Source organism: Macrosteles quadrilineatus, unplaced genomic scaffold (genome assembly GCF_028750875.1).
Source record: "Macrosteles quadrilineatus isolate MER2022 unplaced genomic scaffold, UCM_ALF_1.0 Scaffold_9__3_contigs__length_116548681, whole genome shotgun sequence".
Classification (NCBI taxonomy): Eukaryota; Metazoa; Arthropoda; class Insecta; order Hemiptera; family Cicadellidae; genus Macrosteles; species Macrosteles quadrilineatus.
This window is the reverse complement of record NW_026542602.1, coordinates 78315472-78341942: the sequence shown is the minus strand read 5'-3', so window position 1 is coordinate 78341942 and position 26471 is coordinate 78315472. Positions and strand designations below refer to the sequence as shown.

General features: G+C 33.9%; 2 protein-coding genes across 2 annotated transcripts in view; one reads left to right on the top strand and one right to left on the bottom strand.

The window, feature by feature from the left end:
- The window catches only part of LOC129004504 (uncharacterized), a 51595-nt gene extending 43020 nt beyond the window's left edge, over positions 1 to 8575 (top strand). Inside the window, exon 4 of the mRNA XM_054433113.1 lies at positions 8222 to 8575. Coding sequence (XP_054289088.1) covers positions 8222 to 8302 — 81 coding nt within the window. The 3' untranslated portion in view covers positions 8303 to 8575. The remainder of the gene's footprint in view (positions 1 to 8221) is intronic.
- Positions 8576 to 13062: 4487 nt separating this feature from the next.
- LOC129004497 (facilitated trehalose transporter Tret1-like) overlaps positions 13063 to 26471 on the bottom strand; it is a 41141-nt gene continuing 27732 nt past the window's right edge. The window contains exons 7-10 of the mRNA XM_054433103.1: positions 23213 to 23422; positions 16905 to 17003; positions 14811 to 15026; positions 13063 to 13649 (exon numbers count right to left, since the gene is read on the bottom strand). Of these exons, the coding sequence (XP_054289078.1) occupies positions 13536 to 13649; positions 14811 to 15026; positions 16905 to 17003; positions 23213 to 23422 (639 nt within the window). The 3' untranslated portion in view covers positions 13063 to 13535. The remainder of the gene's footprint in view (positions 13650 to 14810; positions 15027 to 16904; positions 17004 to 23212; positions 23423 to 26471) is intronic.

The window sequence follows — 26471 nt, the reverse complement described above, 5'->3', positions numbered from 1 at the left end:
TAGTAGACCATTATGGCTATGGTAGATGTGTAATACCATAGTATACAGTAAATTTAAAGAAGCAAATGTTATCAAATTGTGTCCTCCCCCATTGCAAACACAAATCTTGAGTATAACTGCAATGAGCCTTTTACCAACTTACATGCCAACCCCGTACGAAGGACGGGTACTCTGCTTCTGCTAGTTTATAATAATTATGAATATATCGATTTTAAAATAACAACTAAATATGTTAAAAAATAACATCAACAAAGGTTGGAATAATAATTTTGAAAATTATCTATTAAGCAACATGGCCTACTCTCAACGAAACGAGTAAAAACAAAATTGCCTATAATAAATCATTCATATCTTGTTCATTATCTGTTAATAACTGATAAGCCAATCGTCGACCTCATACTTACAATAAGGTACGACTTTCGGCTTTTCAAATAATATTATAATATTTAAGATTTAAAATAAACGATAAGGGAATAGACAAGTGAGGATCCTTATATGTGCGAGCTACACAAAGATCACTGCGAGTGTCAAAAAGTAAAACAGCTTATTTATATTATTACTACAGTTTGATACTTGAATGTTGTTAGTTGGTTTTAAATAAATAATTTTATCATTTGTTTGGCGAAGGTAAAATTTGTTTAGTTTACTTAATACATTTTAAATTACTGATAATATTACGCTACATTAAAAGTATTGTTTTAGTGACATCTAGCGGTAACTAGACGAACTGTTGCGAACGCCGATGTAAGTGCTATCTAGCGGTGACTAGACGAACTGTTACGATAGTCGATCTAGAGGAAAGGGGTTTTATTTGTAAACTAGTGTACATGTTGCTAGAAATCGAGCAATTGCAAAGAAGTACAGGAGTTATTTATAAACAAATGACTTGTTTAAAAACTAATAATAACAGTCATAATTTCCGATGATTTTAAAAGAGTCGACTAAAAGATTATTAACTGATGGAAATACTCACAATTTACATACCAGTCATATTCTAGTTTAAAGGGCTATTTTTTTAACTATCAACAATGTTAACATTGTCTCACTCTAATTACTTTGTCTCACTCCAGATTTGCAACGTGAGGGCACGAAATAGTGAGCGCGTAACATGCAGGCAACGTCGTATGCGCGCGAAATATGTTGGCAGCACTGGCTGTAAATCAGCTGGTCAGCTGTTGTACTGTTGTATTTGTCACTTCACATTAAATGTTATATTAAAAGTTCACTTCTGTGTAAAAATAGGTTATGTTTCTTTACCAATTTATTTGTTTTATGGTATCTGTAGGAAAAATATAATGTGCAACTCGAGTGCAAAGTGCAATTGCCTCACTCGAGAAACCATTCCTCACTCGCCTACGACTCGTGAGTAAGTATTTCTCTCGAGTGAGTCAATTGCTCACTTTTTTCACTAGTTGCACAAATAACTATAGTCAGCTGTTTAAACTAAAAAAAGTTGGTTCTATGATATGCATAAGCATTAAAAAGTTATAAGATTTGCCAACAGGGTGCAACACTATATTTTTTTGCATTTATAACTACAGCTAATTAGAACTAAGCTGCAACAAAAAACTGTGGTATGCAATTAGAACTGTCAAAGTAGGATTGTTTACAGTTATGTTTATGTTTTTAATGTCATTAATAATTTGTGATTTGTTGAGAATTTTTAATAATTTATTTTTCTTTATTGTTTAGGTGAAGTAGTAGACCATTATGGCTATGGTAGATGTGTAATACCATAGTATACAGTAAATTTAAAGAAGCAAATGTTATCAAATTGTGTCCTCCCCCATTGCAAACACAAATCTTGAGTATAACTGCAATGAGCCTTTTACCAACTTACATGCCAACCCCGTACGAAGGACGGGTACTCTGCTTCTGCTAGTTTATAATAATTATGAATATATCGATTTTAAAATAACAACTAAATATGTTAAAAAATAACATCAACAAAGGTTGGAATAATAATTTTGAAAATTATCTATTAAGCAACATGGCCTACTCTCAACGAAACGAGTAAAAACAAAATTGCCTATAATAAATCATTCATATCTTGTTCATTATCTGTTAATAACTGATAAGCCAATCGTCGACCTCATACTTACAATAAGGTACGACTTTCGGCTTTTCAAATAATATTATAATATTTAAGATTTAAAATAAACGATAAGGGAATAGACAAGTGAGGATCCTTATATGTGCGAGCTACACAAAGATCACTGCGAGTGTCAAAAAGTAAAACAGCTTATTTATATTATTACTACAGTTTGATACTTGAATGTTGTTAGTTGGTTTTAAATAAATAATTTTATCATTTGTTTGGCGAAGGTAAAATTTGTTTAGTTTACTTAATACATTTTAAATTACTGATAATATTACGCTACATTAAAAGTATTGTTTTAGTGACATCTAGCGGTAACTAGACGAACTGTTGCGAACGCCGATGTAAGTGCTATCTAGCGGTGACTAGACGAACTGTTACGATAGTCGATCTAGAGGAAAGGGGTTTTATTTGTAAACTAGTGTACATGTTGCTAGAAATCGAGCAATTGCAAAGAAGTACAGGAGTTATTTATAAACAAATGACTTGTTTAAAAACTAATAATAACAGTCATAATTTCCGATGATTTTAAAAGAGTCGACTAAAAGATTATTAACTGATGGAAATACTCACAATTTACATACCAGTCATATTCTAGTTTAAAGGGCTATTTTTTTAACTATCAAACTGCTCATGGACGGGAAAAGGTAGGCTTACAATTTAAGTCAACATAAAAAAGCTGTCAGCTTTTATAATGTACCGTACCTAAATTATTTAGCCAATTTGTAGACAATAAGGTGTAGGCTACTTTAAACTCTACAGAACAGAGTTAGGCAAAAACTGGCAGAGCTCTAAAATTGTGTTATTTATCATAGGCATACTCATATGCCAAATTCTTAAAATAAAAATTCAATAATTAATAACTTATATCATTAAACACAAACCATCATCCAAAACTATACACATTTATAATACAACATAGATAATTATTTACACATCACTGTTTACAATTAACATGCTCTTCTTCTCACTTTTAATTTTTACTTCGCAACGGCAAAATCTGTTTCATAATCATTGAAATAGATTCATAATAAATAATCTATCATCAAGTTTAAGTTTAAATAAACCTACCACATAGTTGTTTTATTTTTTTGGATCAGCTGTCTGAAATTGTGAAATAGGCATTTGACAGTTCTGGCTGTTTACTTTTAAATGTCAAAGCAAATGTAAATATTGTGAATTTTCTCATGCTTCTATGGAGACCAATTAATATTTAATTTCTGACAACAGCTGGAGTTTCAAAACAATATTTGTTTCCCATGTTAATCTTATGGAGAAATACGAAACTTTAAAGGGCCCCAGGGCCTCACTCTCTAATTATTTATCTAAAAAGAAAGTTTCCTGCACAACTTCACGTTACGTTCTTTCCAATGACACCAAAAACGTGTCAATCGGTTCAGTAGTTTCGGAGGAGTAATTGTCACAAAAATCCTGCTTGCGTATTAAATAAGTACTAGTGAACCTGTGCGGTTCAATGCCCCGCAAAATGACATATGAATTTAGAAAACAAATTCATCGCATTATATATTGACTCGACGTCGAAAATTAAATGCAGTAATAATGAAGCCTTGGAAGGGAAGCAGTTCAGCCATTTTCTAGCTGTATGTGTATTATATTTAGTAAATTAATAAGTGTTCAGGTTCAAGTATGTTATAGGCAGCGAGCAAGGTTATAGGGTAGTTATTTTTTAAAGATTTTTAAAACACATTTAACAAAAGATTTTATCATATCAAACCAATAGGCCTATGTAGCATATTTTGAGGGTCATAAAAATGCTGCTTGAAGAAAACACACTTTTAAAAATAAACACTAAAAAACAATATCTTTATCACAAAATCACTTCCATGAATACTACGATTTTAGCCTTAAAGTTACCTTCAGGGAAGATTACCCTGGTCAGAGTTTTCCGTAACGAATATGCGTATCCTATAAAAGATGTAGCCTTACTTAAAACAACATATAATATAGTTGCTCATGACTCAATTGGTATGGGTAAGAACAGCGCTGCAAATGCCAAAGGTAACAGAAATTAGCATCTTTCCATTTTGAAAGGTAAGTTTGTTTCAGACGGGTAAATCTTTATCCTCGAAATCAAAATATGTCCCCACTCACTTGTTCCAGTTAAGACTTTACATTCTATTAAGTTGTTAACCATTGATTCTGATCACATGAAGCCTTGTGCCCTTTTTGATATATTAATATTCCTCATCAATAAAACCACTGCCCCCTTTTATTAGTCTAATCTGTTTCTTGGCCATCCACTGACCTCTATATTTAAAAACTCAGTTGGATTTTCTAGATAGGTGTCTCAACCTTCGTCTGTTTTTAAGGACCCACTCTTCTTCCCCTTGGTATACTGACAATTAATTACCTGACTTGTCAAGTTCATGTAGTAATTCAATAATACTGTTAGTTTATAAAGAAAATTTGATAAAAGTTACTTGGCTTGGTGCTTTCATAACTGCAAACTCAAAATACACCCACAAGTAAAAAAGAATGGTTAAAAAAACTATGTGTAATAACATTATTCACATGAAGTAGATGATTTGTTTGATTTGTCGATCAGCTGTTTAGTTTCAAATGAATTAATAATGTCAAAGATTTGTGATTTAAATACATAAATTAGTATAGTAAAGTTTTCTAAATCATGGTAACTTGTTCTCCACTAAATTTTACTATTCCCAGCATTAAAATAAAGTATTAAGATCCATTATGGGTAAACTTTAAGGTACACAATCCTTGATTGAAATGTAGTAGGTATACATTAAGAGTCATAATACACAGCAATTATTATGTAGTAGACTTTGACTATTTTCAAGTAGCAAACATATGTTTCTGTAAATAAAAATTATCTCCCATGTTATCCTTATGGAGAAATACGAAACTTTTAAGGGCTCCAGGGCCTCAATATCTCATTATTTCCCTAAAAAGAAAGTTTCCTGCACAACTTCACGTTACCCTCTTTCCAATGACACCAAAAACATGTCAATCGGTTCAGTAGTTTCGGAGGAGTAATTGTCACAAAAAACCTGCTTGCGTATTAAATAAGTATAGATAGATGTTAATTTACTAATGTTGAACACCGATATAGCTATGAGAACGTGGTTTTATGGGGGTTAAAAATTGGCTTTCCAATCCCAAATTCCCACGTTATTCTTAAGGAGGATAAAATACTGCTGTATTTTTCTTGTTTAGTGTTTTATTTTCATCGATTAGTTTATTTCACACTACGCTATTATCAAAATTCTATTTTAAAAAAATCCCCACCGAAGCAAACATGCAGACTAAGAGAATTTCCGTTTCACTATGATATTCCCTTAAAATTATCACATTCATTTTCTATAAAGATAACTAGATAACATAAATGTTTTTAGTAGAGATTTGCATTACAGGAAGGGTAAATGCAGACTAAGCAAATTTCCATTAGCCTGGTTAGATTTACACTAAAATGCCTCTTTAAAAATATCACGTTTATTCCCTATTTAAATACAACGCTGTTGGCCCGTCCTACGTACGGGAATTGAGTAGCCCATAAAAACTGTATAGTGTATAGTTATATCAATATGTCTATTCCTAATTCAAACCTAGTAGTACCGTAAGAAAAAGCTGCCAAGATTAATTAAAACATGTGATCGTTGTTATTTTCCCAACCTTTCCTAAAATAGTTGAGTAGTAAAATAACTTTCATAAGCTTTCTTTTGATGACTCGAGAACTTTGATTTGTATACAGCCACGGTTATAGAATCTTACTTATTTCCTATAATCAATGAAAAAACCACAGAGTATGTTTGTTTGGATGAAGTTTACCAATTTTATTAATTTAATGTTTATGAAGCTGTTATTTGTGTACCGGTACTAGGCTGGAGTTGCAACTTTAGTTTTAATTTAAATATATTTAGATATTATTGATGATTATTATCGATATTATTGATATTATTTGATGTTATTGATTGTATATATTTATATTGACCATGCCCATCTCATGTAAAAATTATCAACGGCAATAAATATCTTATGTCTTATGTCTTATTCCCGTAATGCTGACGTCACCCAGATTGCAAACAAAAAATCACCTGATTGTATTGCCATATAAGTAAATATTTGTTTTGATTTTATTGTTTTTGTTTTCATAATTTTTCTAAATGGTAGAATGGTGTTAATAAAATAAAATCATCAGGTGATTTTTTGTTTGCAGTCTGGGTGACGTCAGCATTACGGGAATAGCACACCTATGTATCTTTCTTCCATCACCATGGTTACAAACTGTAAAACTGCTTAAACATAATTTTGTACATAAAATTATCTTTAAAATTTACCTGGATGATTGTTAAAATGCTAATAAATTATGTCTAGTTTTAGCCGATGGGTTTTCTGGATTTTATATTCAAAGAGGACAAGGCTTACCGGTACTGCAATGTCAATATGCAGTCAATGTCAATGTCAATGTCAATACTGATGTTGATCAATAAATAGATCAACAAAACAAATCTTGGATTTGATACAACTTTTAAAAGAATGTTTGACAATTATTTATTCCATTTAATTGGTTTTGTGGATAATAATACAAGTTTTTAGTGGTGTTGACAACCTTAAACCATACTAGTGTGCCTGTTGCTCGAAATCGAGCAATTGTCAAGTACCGGTATTATACAGGTGTTATTAAACAAAAATAACAGTCATCTTCTATGAGTGCTCAAAATTGAGCAATTGTCAAGTACCGTTATTATACAGGCGTTATTTAAAACTGCAGTAATAACAGTCATAATTTTAGATTTGATAAGTTTAAAAGACTCAAAGCTTATGTAACTAATTGAAATACTCACTCTATTAATAACTGGTTGAAATAATAAAAATAAACACTTATTGTAAAAATATTTTATCATATTTTAGAAGTTGGCCTTATTTTTTGTTTTGTTTTACACAAATGTTTTCCAACTTATAGCTGTTACCAGTAAACATTTCTTGCATGTATTTATTTGATCTGACATTAGGTAGGTGTTCTTTACCACTGTGACAACATGATTTGTAAATTCTTCATGATTTTATTAAATTGCAAATTAAGTTGCATAGCAGAACTGGTAAAATTATTCATACCACCAAGTGATTGTGTATCTGGATTCCTTACTGTTAGACCAGGCCTTTCTTCTACTCTTCTCAATTCTCATACGTATAAGATTTCCTCTTAACCTCCTCCTGTTTTCAATATTTCTTCTTTAAACTCAAGAAATGTCCTGTTCTTCCAACAAAACTGATCAACTGTTTGGATTGGTCTATAACCTCCTGAATATTACAATCATATATATATACTTCCAAGAAGCTGGTGAGTAAATTTGTTCAATGTAATTCTTATGGTGAAAACCCGACCTTTGAAAGGGTATCACACCTTTAAGGGTAGGAACTATTAAATTCTAAAACCTTAATGCAAAACTACAAATTGGGCAGAATCTTTTGACACCTTAAACGTTGAAATTGGTCCACAAATAAGGGATGAGTAGTGTTCACAAAAAAACAGCCATCACATATTAATATAGAAGATTACTAAACAACATGAAATTGAGGGGGTGGGGTCAGCTAAGGTCCCATTAGAAAAACAGACCATGCTGCAGGATCCATGACGTCACACTAGTGGATAGATTCACTGCCATATCCCACATGTTTTAGGTAAATAAGCTGGCTTTTACGTCTGGCAATTTTAGTACACCTATCCACCATTACGACGCAGTGTTGTGCTGCCCACACTGCAGTATGGCCTCTCAAAATCAAAATCATATTATAAAATTGTTACCATTCCACCCTAAAATCTGAGAGTGATACTTAACCAGCAGATCATCCTGCACACTACCAAGACTGCCACTGGATGTAGCTTCTGCAATGTAGATACTGAACTTTTTAGAGTCGCTTTAATAAATGGAAGAGGTTTAAGTTGGTTGGATGTGCAGGAAGAGAAAAATTCCCTGACGAGGTAGGTGGGGGTGCAATAATCTCTCAGTCCATAGCGCATCACATGCAAAAGGACCAGGAACTTTCTGCCAGGATTAACTTGGCAATATGGTAAAATACAAAAACTGCATTTAATGCATCTGATCATGGTCTCAAAGGTTAAGAAATATATTACTTTTTCAGATGGACTTGGAGAGAAGAGGAAGAAAGGAAGGAGGAAGAGTATACTGGAGGTGTTACTTCAATGCAGTTTCCTGCTTCTAGACAACTCATCATCCATCAAACATCCACAACCTAAAGATATTCTGTAAAACATTTCTTCTTCCTTAAATTTTGTTGCTGCCAATATAATCATTCAAAAAGTTGTAGGGGTCACTATATAATTATATTTTTGACACTAAACATTATATTCATGTCTAACTACTTAGTTGTACGTATTACCTAATGACATGGTGTTCCAAATATTTTAACTGTAGGTGTCAGTAGATTGTATTAAATTGTCTATGATTATATATTTGAATAAATATATTGTCTGTTATACAACTGTTATTCACTCACTAAACCATTGTAGGCTACATTTGTTTACAGGTCATACAGAGGTTATATTTTTTTTCTTAATTAGCTTATTGAAGTAAATTATTACTAGTAGTACGCTTATTCTGCGCGTAACGGGATGAGTGAACGTGAGCGCAACAATGGAAGAGTCCCCCACACCTAGCCTACTTACCGGTGTCACTGGTGAACACAATCAACCAAATCTCAGTCAACAACAATCCTAACTTCTCGTCCAAAGTCTTAACCAAAGTCATTGGTAATATACGTACTGTAATGGATTTCCGACAGTTATCGATAGGAGGTAAATCCATCGTTCCTGTACAAAACGTCTTTTGATTAAATGATGCCTATTTCCTTATTTGTTATGAGGCCTATCATAAACAAAACTAAGCCAAACTGACCTAATCTAACTTAACCTAATTGCCACAGCTCGGTGTAAAGGAGTCTTCTTCAAAATATCGTATGGCTTATAATGATGTTATATAATACATACAAACGATAGCACTATTATTACCTAAAAATGATTAAAAATCCAATATATTTTTATCTCTAACCAATGAATCTAAATGCCATAAACTGTTCCCACACTCCGCACTGCTTGCCTTTACAACTTCTATCGCCACTACCTACGTCGTGGACGTGTTTACCTCTCATTCCTCGGCATTTTAGTATTGCATGTACATTACTCTAACTGCCACAAACAGTTCCCACACTCAAAACTTCTCGCCTTTACCACCTCCTTCCCCACTTCCTACGACGTGCACCTGTTTTCCTCCCTTCCCATAGCCTTTTAGTATTGCTGATTATTGCATTAATCTAACTGCCACCAATGGTTCCCACACTCCGCACTGCTCGCCTTGACTACTTCCTTCACCACTCCATACGTCGTGAACCTGTTTTCATCCCTTCCCATAGCATTTTTAGAATTGAAGATACGTTATTCTAACTGTAACAAAGAGGCTTCCCACTCTCCGGACTGCTAGCCTTGACTACTTCCTTCACCACTTCTTACGTCGCGGACCTGTTTTCATCCCTTCCCATAGCCTTTTAGTATTGCAGATGCATTAATCTAACTGCCACCAATGGTTCCAACACTCCGCACTGCTTGCCTTGACTACTTCCTTCACCACTTCTTACGTCGCGGACCTGTTTTCATCCCTTCCCATAGCATTTTAGTATTGCAGATAAATTAGTCTAACTGTCACAAAGGGTTCCCACACTCCGAGCTGCTCGATTTGACTACTTCCTTCACCACTTCCTACGTCGTAGACCTGTTTCCCTCCCTTTCCATCGCATTTTAGCATTGCAAATACATTAATCTAACTGCCACCAACGGTTCTCACACTCAGACATGTTCACGTTTAACACTTCCTTAGTCGTGGACCTGTTTCCCTCCCTTCCCATAGCATTTTAGTATCGCAGGTATAATATTCTAACTGTCAAAAAGGCTTCCCACACTCCGGACCCCTCGCCTTGACTACTTCCTTTATCACTCCCTTCGTCGTGGCCCTGTTTCCCTCCCTTCCCATGGCATTTTAGTTTTGCAGGTACATTCATCCAACTGTCACAAATGCTTCCCACACTCCGGACCGCTCACCTCTTGACTACTTCCTTCTCTACTTCCTACATCGTAGACCTGTTTCCTTCTCTTCCCATTGTATTTAATTATTACAGATACATTATTTTAACTGTCAAAAAGGGTTTCCACACTCCGCACTGCTCACCTTTACCACTTCCTTTATCACTCCCTACATCGTGGGCCTGTTTCCCTCCTTTCGCATAGCGTTTTAGTATAAAAATAGACGAATATCATAGTTGAAGCATAGTATAGATTTCCCATCCTTATGGAACAGCTAAACATAATTTTATTTTTAGTTCCCTCCGGTTTTCTATAGATGTCGTTTTTTGTTTTAATTAGTTTCTTGTTATTCCAGTAACTTAAAACCTCGTTTGAACAAATAAAACTATCTAATTATAAACAATAACTCGTCCAAAACACCAAACAGTGATATAACCATAGATAAAACATACTCCTCATGAGGAGTATGTTAGTATGTTTTATCTATGATATAACCAAACAGTGAGACACAAATAATGAGAAACTAACCCTAAAAAATATAAACAAATTATAAACAAAACACGACATCTACAGACAACCGGACAGAACTAACAATAAAATAGGCTTCAGCTGTTCTATAAGGATGGGAAATCTAATGCTAATATCTTTGACTATTTAATAGTCAATGCCACCATTAAATTGAATAATGTAAAAAGCTGCTTTTTTCTAAATATATACATATAGATTTTTAATGTTAAGGCGAATTTTAATACTGAACATAAACTGTATATAACTGCCGACTAATATTGTAAAGTTCAATTTATTATTCTGAAAGTTGTGAAATTCTAATGATATATATTCATAGGCGCCATAACTGTTTACTCCATGAATTTAAGAGCTAAGAGTAAAAGTAGTTCTCTCTGTCTTAAGCAGACAACAAAATAGTTTTTCGTAAAACGTAAACAAATAAAAAGAAGAAGAAGGTAGCTCCTAATGTTATTCTTATGGGACAAATTTAAAAATAGTTTTTAAGTATTTAATAATTACTACTGAGCGGAATCGTCTAGCATTTTAATGAGGTCTTCCCACTGGTGTCATAATTATTTGTGCAAAATTTGAACGCTATAAGTGCGACAGTTCTTGAGTTTTTGGTGCGAACACACAGACACACATGGACAAGCGGACAACTTTTCTCTGACTCCGCTATACACGATACATAGATTCGTTCACTTCGTTCACTCATCTACAAGAGCGTATAATATTGTTTCAGCATTTGAGAAATCTAATCAAAAATACTCCTCCTCCGAACCCTCTTGGAAACTAGTGTTTAACAGGTTTTTTTTTCAAGACTGATGTAGTTTAGTTTATTAAAACAGTAATATATTTTCAATTAAAAAAACACAACGATGCAATCTTTTTTTTTTATTTGTGTGTCATCGGCACTTTTTTACATTTTTGTAAGTGATAGGTCTTGTGACGTTTTATGCATATGTTTCTGTTGCCACATTATAAGTTACTTACTGTACACATATGCAAAAAAGACATTTACAAAAGTGGATTTGTTCTTGACCTTAGCAACAATTTTTTATACAAATCTAGTAACTAATCATAGAAAAATGTCTGTGTTTGACATGACACCAATCCATACCATAATACAAAAATCTGATGGTGTATGTCCGTGTGTGTGTTTCTATCATGCTAAAACTACTTGACAGGTTTGTCTTAAATTTTACAGAAATATATTATCTTACCATACTGAGGAATAGTTTGGGACTAACCCACTTTGATATTAACCGGGAACTCTGCCCCAATGACTTTCAAAGTTTTGAGGTGAGGTTTTTAAAAGTAAATACTGATTGGTCACAATGGCAGTAATGACAACATTCACAATTTTTACATCTACTTTGACACTTCAATGACACAAATCCACACAGCTAACAATAAAATTTAAAATATCATTTTCACACAATCCTGTGGCAGGTGAGGTGTATTTATCCTCTAAGATTGTGCACATAAATTATACTCAAGTAAAACTACAATACTCCTGCAGCAGCAAACCTGCAGACATAGGGAATTTATATTTACCTTGCTGGATTTCTACTAAAATATTTCTTTAAAATTGTCAGAGCACTTATGTTTGCTGCTATAAGGAAGGTGATTAAGTGTATCTTTTATTGAAATGTTGATAACAAAATTTGCCAATTTTGATAAAAATACATCCGATCCAATGGCTGCAGATAGTCAGCATGTTAAAGGCTTTGCGGGTTTAATGAAACAACGTAACATGCTGCCCTTGTTATTGGGTTTTGGCTGGTTAGCAATTGATGTGTATTTATACCTTCAGTTATATGAATTTGGAGAACAATCATGTTTAATACCGTCAGTTCAGTTACATAAAATTCAATAATACTTCCGTTTATAGTCTATGGATGTTGTTTATCAGTAGTTCTCAGTATTTACAACAATATGTTTCTTCTACTGAAATTGTGAATTAAAATTACAGTTAAGAGACATACACTAAAGCAGTTGAAATCAGAGGTATTAGTTTCCTCTGAACAACATTCTAGTTGGTACTTTAATAGATACTGATGTGTCTGTCATTCCATATCTTTCAACCTACTATATGTCACAAGGCTAAGGCCGGTTGTGGTAATCTTTTTGCCAAGAGTGCAACAAAACTGTACCTTCCTGTCCCTTCTATTGCTACAAGTTCCTTCTTTATACCTGACCAATATAAATTAGTATGGGCACCCAGGTTCTACTAAGTAAGCTAAGTCATGTGTACTTACAGCTTCTACTTTAACTAGGATAAAAAAAGAACAAATCACAAGAAGTACTAATATGAAATGTTGCTAAGCTAAATCAGCTAGTTCGATGTAATGTAAAAGAAAATAAATATTGGAAACCCATCTTCCTAAAAATGTAATAATTTATTAACTGTTAAAAGTCTACAAAAAGATTGGATCTCTTAATACTAATGTGTAAGGTATGAATTTATTTTGCATGCTTCAGCTGCTACTCTTTAGAGTTCATAAGGGTAATTTGCTTAAATAAAGATATTATGTACATATATTGTAGTAAAAATAATATAAAAAGCCAAATAAACTCTAAACGATTATTCAAAGGTAAAATAGTTTTTTGTAAACATCTCTCGGACAGGTTTGTAATGTTTTTTATAGACACTTAATTAAAACTTTAACATGTTTCTCTAGTAAAATCATATAAAAAAATACTTATTCTTTACCCACATCAATAACAGTTGGAAGACTTTTAGAGTACTTATTTCACTTTCTTTGAACACTATAAAAGTGATTCTTATATGATCAGCTGTTCTCAGTCTTCCTCGCACCCCTCTTTTTATCAGCTGTTTCCACAGTCTGCGTATCAGAGGTGACTTTCTGTGTTTTCCAGCGCAGGATTGTCCGCAGCCCACTTGGAACCATTCCCGGACTTTGTTCTTCGTTCCTTCATCAGATTTCTAGTTCCCGCAAAATGCTCCTATAATCAGTTTAGAGTGTAAATATTGTTGTTAGTTTTTCTAAAAGAAATAAGTAAGACACTTTCCATGCAAGAAAATATAGATACCAAAATAAATTCTTGGCTTTGAACCAATAAATATTAGCATACACAATCCCACGGTCGAATTCCCATCCTGTATTGTTCAACCAGTAAATATTGTTATTGATCATAGAATAAAAGTGTTGAGAAAAGATAATCCATTTAAGCTAGTGGTAATAATAGACTGCTACTTAAAGTGAAAATTCTGTAACCATTTCAAAGATAAATTCAATAAAATACCCGTTATATTTCCATATTGTAAATAAGACTAGCAGTTTTAAGCAGTGGTGAGGTCATAAATTTTACAGTGCAGGAAAGCTCATCAGTCACGGAAAAATAAGGGGGTTGGGTCACTTACGGTTTAGGTACGGGTCACGAATTAGGTTCTATGGAAAAAGCAGAGTGGGCCCATGACATCACCACTACACGTAACATTTAATATGAATTTCATAAACAATCATCAACAAAATTAATACACGGTACACACATCAGCAAGACATTTACTAGTGCAAGATGGCCCTTCTAAGCTCATAGGTATTAGAATTACTTTTGGTAAACCGACCTTATCACTTTTCAGTAAACTTAAATTGGAGGCCAAATGTACGAGGGAAAAAAATTAAACTTTAAGTTTTTAAAACTTTTGAAAATTCTCCTTTGCGTTAAAATTCTTTATCAGGTCAAGAATTTACTAGGTCAGGAAGGTAAATTTTTGAAGAAGTGACAGATCAATATTTCAATACAACCCGAAAGTAATTCTCTTCCACCCTCAAAAAATGTACTTCCAACCATACAAGAAAACCAGCCAAAAAAACAGAAAAAGGAGTATGACTATCATATTTTTTATAGAAAACTGTCTCAGCCATTGGTCTAGTGGTAGAGTGCAGGACCTTAAATTCAAATCACGCCAAATCACCAATGGACTCTCACCAATGGACTCTTTATAAATTATAATGCTCCAGCCCCTAGGTCTAGCCTGAAGTAATGTAAAAACCTTCCTGGGCACCCTGTTCTAGGACAAAAAATCTAAAAATCCCTGGAAAGGTATCCACTTTGTTATGCTAATTATTGATGGTACAGTATATCTAATTGTCTTAGACATACCTGTATCTCCTGAAGTGTCCTTCCCTCGGTCTCAGGAAGGACCAGATACAATATGACAGCTCCTGCCAGGCTCACAGCTGCATACAGACCAAACGTGCCGGCCAGCGACAGAGTGTCCAGTGTGAAGAAGTACGTCTTGTTAGCCACGAAGCCAAAGATGTATCCAATAGAACCTGACGCCCCACTGGCTGTGCCTCGCACCTCAGGAGGGTAAACCTAGAAAACAAGTGAATCAGTAATGGTAGACTGTTACAAATACCCCCACCACAGCAAACCTGCAGACTTAGCGAATTTTCATTCGCCTGATTGGATTTACACTCAAATGTATCCTTAAAATTATCACATTTATTCCCTATTCAATTATAATTATTTTAACGAGTACTTTGGTTTGAGCAACAGGTAGGATAAAAAAGTGTTTTTTGTTGTAAAATGTTAATACTGTAGTTTAGTAAGAAATGAATGTATTTTCCAAATTTGATCATAATATGTTTATAAACATGGAAACTACAACAGCTGACTTAGTCTCCATAAGAATAACATGGGAATTTTAAATTTACAATTTTTTGGAATTTTCTCCCTAACCATTAGGCGCATAATAACTCTTCAATATACTAAATTTTTTTTTAGCTCTACAAAATGGTTTGGAAAGAAATTGTGAAATTTTGTGTTTTTAGGGTCAAAAATGAGAAAAACTATTTTTACCCCATAAAACCCCCCATAAACCCCCGTTCACATAGTCCGATCATGCTAGTTTGCGAACTCGTTTGAATAAATGTAGGTTTACACGTTTGTACCAAATTTCATCAAAATCGGATCATTTTTGCTCGAGTTATCGTTTTTTTTTTTTTTTTTTATTTATTTACTTTACAATCTGTTCTATTATATATTGAACAATAAGTAAATACTATGTAATACGAAAAATTGACTTTGGAACATTAATGCCAACGAACATATATAAATATGAATTTGAACGGATGGTGTTTTTGGCCTCTAGGGACCTTAAAACGAAAAAGTAAATCAGTCCCGGGTCTAGGTCTTACCATGAGTACTATGGTAACAGCTTATTCCCTATATATGGGAAATTCGCTAAAATATGGTTATGTTCTAATATTGTGTCTTTATATGTTAGGTTATAAGCAGTCAGTAAGAAAGCTTCCAAAAGGACCAAATCAGTATATCTACTGTATTCAAAGTATAACAACAAAATAACAAAATATATTGTTTAGATAGCTTGTGGTTAATATTACTCAATAAACTGTGGTATTAATTTTGAACTTATAAATCTCAGTCATTAACCTCTTTGTAACGCAACCAAATCATTATCCTTATATATGTGAAGGCGATTTCTACGAAACACTACTCCTCTGTTAATAATGAACGGATTTTTACAAACGATGGGTCAAAATTAAGTATTATTGTGTAGACATCCCCTTACACCAATTCCTGTAATAAAAGTCCTTGGGCCTTACCCCAAAGGCCATCAAAGTCCCGATGTATTTCTTATGAAGAAAATATTTTGTTTACTTAAACAGACGAAAGTTTGTATTAATTACAGCTGTTCATAGTAAACACATGATACACACAAAGGCATTCGTTTCCAGTTTCGAAAACTGGAGTGGAGTGGTTGATTACATTACCTTTGAGTTGACTCTTAAAACATTGGAAATTGTGACTGTTATTAGTTTTGAAACAACGTCTGTAATACTTTGCAATTAATTGCTCGAATTCGAGCAACAGGTGCACTAGTCTAACATAATGAAGGGTCAGAAAGAAGATGGAAAAGGCAATGCCATCTGGCAAAGGCAAACAATGCATGACTTCATGGAAACAATGCAATATGGTAAATGAACCGAGGTAAGCAGATTCAAGAACATTTTTGTTGTAGTGTAGACCACTAGTTGTAGTTTTTTTCACCCACAGTCTTTCTAGTTCAACAACCTCGGAGTACAGTGGTTGAATAGACATATTGTTCTAAGCTTATTTCCTCAAATATGGTCATATCTTGGACTTATGAGTCATAGAAATATCAAACCAACTGTGCAGTTATTTGTCAAAATATCCACAAGCTATTACAGATGTGTGAAACTAGCTCACCTCGCCAACAAGAATCCAAGGCAGTAACCTGATGCATGTGTGGGTGAGGAAAGCTGCAGACACGAGAAGTACTGTAGGTAGCCAGTTGTAGTCATCTACCTGTCATCAATTAAACATTTGTGAGTGGTTACTGACAGTTTTACAGCGATACTTAAAAAGGATGCCTTTAAATTTGGTTAAGAAGGCGTGATACATGATACAACAACAATAGACTAAAGAGTTACCAACACTATACCAAGATTCTACAATTGGATTATGTGATTTGGGTTGGTTGTAGAATTACTTAAAATCTCATATGTATTTGAAGCTTTGTGAAATAACATGTTTTCCTACAGTCACCCGACAAAGTTGGCTTCCTTGTACTGTTTATAGTACAGAAAGCTGCTAATTGCTGCATATTTATACTTTGCCGTACGGTTTATACTTTGCCGCACATTAGGATTCCAACGAAACAACACAAAACAGCGTGGTTTTATTATGCACGTAATCCGTGTACGCTTGGAAATAGGTTGGCAACACTTAAAGATAAAAATACTATGAGCAGCTGATTGACTATTATAACTACGATTTAACCTGTCATTTCGTGTTTATAGTTTCGGTATTTCTGAACTTTCTGGACTTTTCTTTTAAACGTTTTTAAAACATTCCTACGATCTTAATAAACAAAAAAATACCTTTAAAGCATTTTTTTAGGCGCGGAAACCACTTCAAATTAGAAAAACATACGGAACTATATTCTCAAAACGCGGAGCACATTTCTTGCCAAGGAAAAATAGCGGAGTGATACGGACCGCGGGTACTACTTTCTCTAGGGCACCATTTGTGTCGCCAGCTGAACCTAAAAACGTGTTGTATAGTGTTTGAAAGACTAATTATTTATATGCTTTATAGTGACTGTAAGAAAAATATAATGTGTAACACGAGTGAAAAAGGCCTTTGCTGCACTCGAGATCATTCCGCACTCGCCTGCGGCTCGTGCGTAAACATTGCTCTCGTGTGCAGCAAAGTGCCACTTTCACCACTAGTTACACAAATAACTATTACACACTGAAGGAGTGTAGCAAATTTGCCTTCTCTGAGTTTTTTCAATATCAATACAAACTTTATCATTAGATGAAACAAAACATAGGATTCACAATAAAGGAGAATCGTGTGTGTATTTGCACTCTCACTGATTTTAGACGGCCAAATCTTTAACTGACCACCTGAATCCCAATAATGCACCATATAAGTGAGCATAACCTAGCAAACACACCAACCATGGCGCCAGTAAAATGCTGGTGGGCAATCGTTCACGACTATACTGTATACATGGATCGGGGCTGGGGAAGATTCAGTTACTCAGCGGCCAATGTCACGTATGTGACTATAAATCGCTTGCACACATACAGATTGTTTACCGACCGTCTTTACCTATAAATTCAAATCAATTTCCATTTCAGCTGACTGAGGTCAAAGATATATCTGATTATCTGGCTAGTAAAAATCCAGTTTCTCTGCAAGCATTTGCTACCATCAGTCAGCCGATATTTTACCGACTGTCTGAAATTGGTGTGTGGACAAATAACTTTAAGCTACCATCCATATTATATGGCAAACCGTTCATCATATTCCTTCTTCTTGTCTCTTTTGTACCTACATTACAATCTATTTATGGATTTATGGTCTACAATGGAGTTTATGGTCTTGTTACCAAAGGCAAGTTTAATGCCAAACCTAAACATCAAGATTATGATTCAGCTTTCGCAGATTTAACTGAAGACTTTTAAAAAAAAGAGATTTTATAAATTAATCTGCTCAGCCATGGGGTGTGTGCGGGATTCCAATATAAATACCAGTGGAACATTTTGCAGCCAATATTGTGAAATTTCACAGGCTCACTGGAGCCCAGGTAGAAATAATATCTTACAAACAATGCTGGGCCTCCAGAGTGCTGTGGAATGGACTTTCTTACGAGGAGTTTAATGCCAGTTTGAAACATAACATCCTAAGTAAATATTTACAAGCTGAACCTTCCCCTGACGCCTTTCGTGCAAACCAGCCTGAGACCTGTTCTCCTGTAACTGTGCAATCTACATCTGGAGACAATACCAGTACCACGGATGACCTCTACCCTTACCAACCTCGGACCTGCCAACCTTTAACACATGGAGGCAACACCAATGATGACCTCAAGGAGCCAGCGAACCAAGTGTCCAGTGAAAGTGGAAAATATGGGCAATATAGTGTCAGTGACCTGTGCTCCAAAGTTCCAGCTTTAAACTAGATCCTTATGACAAAGAAAATATTTCTGCATGTACATATAGGGATCTAATAAAAGATAATTGTTTTAATAATTCCATAAAATGTTCTAATATAAATTCCTCTGTACCAATGAAAGTCTTGCAACAAAAATATGTTTTACAAATCAGTAGTTCAAATAATATTAATAAACAACCTTGGATTTTGCATTGGAATATTCAAGGCTTCATGAATAACTATAATGATTTAAATTTATTTCTTGAAAACTTAGAAAAAATGTCAAAATAATATCTCTAAATGAGCATTGGCTGTCTGATAACAATATACTCTCTTCTGTCAATAGATTAGGAAAATTCAAGGTTGGGGACTATTTTTGTAGGAAAATTAAAAAAAGAGGAGGATCTGCTATTTTAGTATCTAATGAACTTGATTTTAAACTATGAGATGATCTAAAGTTTGAAAATGAGGAAAACTCTTTTGAAGCTAGTTTTATTGAGATAACTCAGTGGAAAACCCTTTTTATTTCAATATACAGGATTCCAAATCATGATACATATTGATAAATGTTTTTTGAGCAAATTTGACTCTTTGTTAGATAAGATTTCACACAAATTACAGTTAAAGAATATTGTTATCTGTATGGATCATAATATGGACTTTTTGAACGGCGGTAACAGAGGAAAGCAATTACAGTACATTTGTGAACAGCATGGTTTAAAACATCATTTTGTGGATCCCACAAGAATTACTCCATTGTCTAAATCATGTATTGACAATGTTTTCTCAAATAATAGATCTTTAACCAGCCAGGCTCATAAAATTGTAATAAATGCAGGTGACTCGGACCATGAAGCTCTATTATTATGCCTGGGTGAAATCAACACAAAAAATTTAACTAAGTCTAAATCCATTTTCAGAAGATTTTTTTCATGTGATAACATGGAAAATTTCAGGAACAATTTACAATCATCATTATGGCAATTTGACCCCTCTCTTGACGTAAACATTAACTACAATAGTTTTCTTTCAAATGTTTTGTTGAATTTCAATAATGCATTCCCTTTAAAACTATTTAAATCCACAAATAAAAAAAGTGAACACAAAAATTGGGTTACAAATGGAATAAAAATTTCGGCAGGGAATAAACGTTTGTTGCACGAAGAATCAAAGTGGAACAAAAACCAAGACTTTATCAACTATTTTAAGACATATAAAAAAATTTTCTAAAAAGTCACTACCCTTTCTAAAAAACTGTCAAATGAAAATTATATTAAAAAATCATCGAATATAACTAAAGCCACTTGGGCTGTACTAAACAAAACAAGGAGATGGGCGTAAATAAAAAGGACAATGAAATTCCATATCAAATTGAGAATACATCCCAACAGAATAGTTACAAAATAAAAAAAGAATTGGCTAATAGTTTTAATGAGAATTTTCTGAATGTAAAAAATAAGGTTCAATCTAATCCAGATGGAAAAAAGGCAATGAGTTTCATGGTCAGTGAGCAAAATAATATGTTTACATTTAATAAATTAAGCATATCTGATATAAGAAAGATAGTGTTTTCTTTGAAACCATCCAAGGCTTCAGGGTGGGATGAAATTCCGTTATTTGTTATTAAACATGTAATAGACTTTATCCAAGAACCTTTGTGCAAGCTCATAAACCAGTCTCTGGAGCAGGGAATTTTTCCTGATAAATTAAAATATTCTGAAATTAGACCATTATTTATGAAAAACGACAAAAACAACCTAGACAATTATCGTCCTATCGCATTACTTCCATGTTTTTCCAAAATATTTGAAAAAGCTATTGATATTCATTCAATTAAGATCTTTTTTAGAAAGTAACAACATCATAAACAATACTCAATTTGGTTTCCGAAAAGGGCACAGTTGTCAAACATCAATGGCAAGAATGGTTAACTGCATCACACGGGCTCTGGATGGATCTCAGAGAGCAGCTGGTGTTCTCTGTGACCTGTCCCGGGCGTTTGATTGCGTTGATCACGACATCCTCATTGGTAAATTTAAAAAAAATTGGTATTAAAGGCAAAGAAATTAATTAATTTTCTTCTTATCTTTCTAATCGGTTTCAGAGAACTAAATTAACAAAAAATAATGAAACTGTTTATTCAACTTGGGGGAAAGTACCATGTGGTGTGCCTCAGGGGTCGATACTGGGCCCTAGTATTTTCATAATCTATGTTAATGACCTACCTCAAGTCTCCAATATGGAACTCTTTCAGTATGCAGACGATACAATGGTGCTATGTACGGCACCCAGTATCGACTCCCTGCGACACACACTCGACAGGGAGGTGCAAGCGCTCAGAGACTGGTTCCAGGTGAATGGGTTGGTTATGAATGATGATAAAACTCAGCTTATAGAGTTTAGTTCTAATAATAATCAATATAAAACAGGTAAAATTACAACATCAAAATCTAAAATGCCACTGCAGCAAAATGTGAATTTTTTAGGTATAACTGTCAATGAAAATCTTAACTGGAAATCACAAGTTGTTAATTTGATTAAACCGCTGTATTTTCTCTCTTCGTGCAATCAGACAAGCTGTTGACTTGAAGACTCAGCTTATAGTTTATCATGCTTATTTTTCTTCAATAATGACATATGGTATTCTGGTTTGGGGAAACTCATGCCACTCCAAAAAAATATTCAAACTTCAACAAAAAGCAATTAGAATTATTGGGCGAGTTCCTCGTAGAACTCCTTGTAAAAGTCTTTTTCAAACATTTTCGGTTTTAACATTTTATGATCACTATATTTTAGAAATTTCAAATTGGGTTAAAGACAATCTCTCCTCATTCATGAACCAACCCATTCATTCCCACCACACTAGATTTAAGAGTTATATTAAGCCTGAAACCCATAGATTAGAGAAATTTCATTTATCTCCCCAATATATAGGCCCACAAGTTTACAATAAGTTACCACTCCGCATAAAAAATATTGATAGTAAAACACAGTTCAGATCCACCCTGAAGACCTGGTTAAAAACAAAAAAAAATTTTTCTATAGAATGTTATTTAAATAGGGACGTTAAGTTAGATTAATAATTAAGTAAGACATTTTTGTTATTTCTTAGTTTTAGTATATCCTGTATATGACTTTATGTCCTGTCAAAAAATGATGTAATGACATGTAGTAAATAGATAAATAAATAAATAAATATTAGAAAATACTCTAATACTTCCATTACTTTCCTATGAAATGGCGACCATACGAGTATTTTAACCGAAGTATGAATGGAGATGCGTGTAGGATGAGTGGCGCAATCTTGTAGACTTGTTTGTGACTAAAGTCACAACCCTTCCACATGTTCCTTGGACACAGCTGTTAATTAATAGCCCATAGAGCTAATTATGCACTAAGGGAACAGTTTATAGTGAAATCCAAACCACATTTTTGCCTTATAATTAACGAATTGGTCTAATTATCAGAATAGTAGGTACTGCAGATTGTCATATTATGCCTACACTCTAGTTGACACACCACTACACCAGGGACTATCACATCCAGAGTGCATGTCTATAAATATCCACAATAATTCGTGACTTCCTAAGCTGGATTACAGGACGACACCACCCACACTTTAGTCACACTTGTCTGGTTTCTAGCTCCTGAACTTGCGATGAAAGTAAAGCAAAGTAAGTGGAGTTGGCTACATTTTCCTCAAAAGTGCAGCAGACTGGCCAGTTCCAGATCCCCCTAGATATTTTTTTCAACAATCTTTTTTTCTGGTAGCTGGACAATATTACTATTTCATATATGGAAGCTATACTTGGCGATTCACTTTTCATTTTACACAAAACGTTACGTACCTAATAATATATATATCAAGGACTTTAATTAACACGTTAAAGTTGTTATAGCAATGCTGCCAGTGTCAAAATCTCTGGAAACCGAGCTATTAACTTCCCAAATTGATTTTTAATCCATCATAATAGGTTTATCATAAATTACAAAACTATTTAAGTAAATTATTTGCAGCAAAAACTACCTACAAAATATTTAAATCGCTTAGTTGCATGAGAGCTACTTACATCTTGGTTGTAGCGGTACCAATTGGCATAGAATGCAACAGCTACAAAGCAGACAGTGTTGCCAACCAGGGAGACCATTGCCAGGGGCCGCTTGCCTGTCCAGTGTACCAGTACTACACACACCAGGGCCCCTACCAGCTCCACCAGCCCCAACAGCATGGTGGCGATGTACTTGTCCATGGGAGTCCCCAGTTCTGCAAATATGCTCACCTATAAACACACTAATGGTTACTGATAACTCAACACTGAATGGCCTATGGACCAATATTCTTAAGCAGTCTCAGTGGGATATCGACACAGTGATAGTCCGTTTGTTCATAGCCTGGCAATCAAAAGGTCCTGAGAAAAGTCGTAAATTTTTCCAAAACTGAACTCAGCTATCCTTGATCATTGGAGTAATAAATGATCTTGGCTAAAGAGATCGCTAATCTTGGTTGGAGTCGGTGACAACACTTTTTTTATATTCTACATCTACATTCATTCTTCATGGGTTTAATAGTCCCTGATGCAGGGTCACTTTCGGCCCGGGCCCATAGCAATCACAAGCAAACTGCAGGCCTGCCCAGATGAACCATAGAATATCTAACTATTACCTATATCTCCTCTCGTGGTTCCTGAAGTGTATCTTGAGTGTTCACCCCCAACTCAATTGGTAAGGTAATGAAATAATATTATGATTGTCAAGCTAACTTGTGCAGCTAAAATATTTAGGATTGTATGTGGACTGATGTGTAAATGTAGAAAAATTAAATAGTAAAAATTACACAATTACTATTGAGATAAATAGCGCTGACAACTCAGAAATCAGAAAATCTTTATTGTTTCATATTTTCATATTTTTTTACAGGCTTTTACACTGAGTACTTAAGAATAACTTAGATTAACCAACTCACACACTTATTTATAACTATGAAACAATTCATCCCTAGGTCAAAGACCTGTTTGGGATGTTCTATTACGAAAAAACACATATAAAAACAGCTCAAAAGATGGGATCACCGACATCAATAAATGTTACACTCTAAAGCAACTCTAAAAAAATAACATTACTAAGCTTCATTGTTAAAATAGGACTAAATACCTTAGACCTGATAAATATGAAAAAACTGTACAAATAACAAGGGAGAGTAACTAGATGCATTTAGGATATAAAAACTGTGTAGTTCAGAAGTAATATGTTGATCATTAAGATATAGAAATAAAATAATATGATAAATTGGGAAATGGATACACGTCATAGATAAACTTGGCAACAATTTCGATAATATGCATTAGAATCGTTGGAGGATAGGAACATTTTTGTGAGATGACAAAATCGTCTTTTGTTGAAACATGTTTTTATATCAATTGGCAAGTAATTAAAGAAAGTTGGAGCAAGATAAAGATAAAAGTTTTTAAAAGCTGTTGAATTTGGTTTAGGAACTGACACATTGAAACATCTTCGAAGGGTCAACGCCCGAGATCCTATGTTGTGCCGGTCTTCCCCACTTTTATCAAAGAAAGCTTTTAAAACTTTAAAAATATACAAATTTTTAAATGTAAGAATTTGTAAATCTTTAAACAATTGTTCAGAGTGTTCGAATTTTGTTTTGTTTGATATTATGCGGACAAAATACTTCTGTATGGTTATTATTGGTTTAAGGTTTGAGTAATATGCTCTCCTCCCCACACCTCAATCCCATACTCGATTTTCGAACTTACCGGAGCATAATATATAGATTTCAAAACATTTTTCCTACAGATTGGCCTCAACATATAAAATATCCGGATGTATTTCAATAATTTTTGTCTAACTGCCTCAATATGTATTTTCCAAGATAACTTCGAGTCAACATTTAAGCCTAGATATTTAATTGAATTTACCTGTTCAATGTCCGCACATTGGCACTGTATATCCATTTTACAATTTAACGAATGATATTTTAATGGCTCAGCAAAGCTAAGGTTACGAGACAAATTGAATATTATGTACTTTGTTTTAGGACTCATGACCATAAAGTGTTTTGTGAACCACACTCTTAGCATCTTTATATCAGCTTGCATTTCTAGTCTAAGCTGCTCTAGATTTGAACTGCTGTAAAACAGTGCAGTATCGTCAGCAAACGCAACTAGTCTGCCATTGAATACACCTTCACAAAGATTATTTACATAAATAAGAAATAATGGTCCAGATAATACCGAACCCTGTGGAATTCCGTGCTTAATAATACCTATTTCACTAACAGATTCACCTACTCTAGTTACGTGGCTTCTTTCTGATAAATATGAACTGAACCACTTGAGCGGGATCCCTCTAATACCTGCTTCATACATTCGAGACAGTAAAATAGAGTGATCTACTGTGTCGAATGCCTTCATTACATTGACGAATATACCTGCTCAGCATTTACCTTGATTTATTCCATTGTAAACCTGAGACATAAAATCTAACAAAGCATTACTTGTGTTCATTTTACTTCTAAACCCGTACTGGTTTTTACTAAAGAAATTAATTTTATTCAGGAAGTTAATAAAACGCTCCTTTACAATCTTTTCTATTATTTTTGATAAGATAGAGAGTAAGGCTATAGGACGGTAGTTAGTGGGATTAGTTTTATCGCCTTTTTTGTACAATGGCTTTAAAACAGCTCTTTTTAGAATATTGGGAAATACACCCGTAGACATACTAAGATTTATTAAATGGACCAATACATTATCTATGCTGTCTATGATGTTTTTAATGATAACAGGTGTTAACTCATCAAAACCTGGGGCTTTTCTATCTTCTAATGCACTAACTATATTTTTAATTTCAGCTGTATTTGTAGGAAAGAAAAATATGGATTTGTTTGAATAGGTTCGTGTTGGAAACGTGATGTCGAACGCACTATTTGAAGTTCTAATTCCCTCAATATCTGAGACTATGTCATCTCTAAGCTTATCCGCAATTGTAAGGAAGAAATCATTGAACATATTTGCAACTTCGGTTTGATCTTGAACCAAAACGTCATTTTCATGGGTAAGTATTATTTTCTGATTCGAATTCTTTTCACAACCGATTAACTCGTTTATTGCATTCCACTGTTTTTTCGTATTATTTTTATTTAACTCGAATTTTTGTCTGTAATATACTTCCTTAGTAGTTCTAATTTTATTTATTAACCTGTTTTTGAACTCTTTATAAGATTGTTGAAGTATTTGATTGTTAGGCTGTTTAGCTGATTTTTTAAATAGCTTATTTTTCTCTTTAACCATACTCGCTAAAGTGTTGTTCATCCAA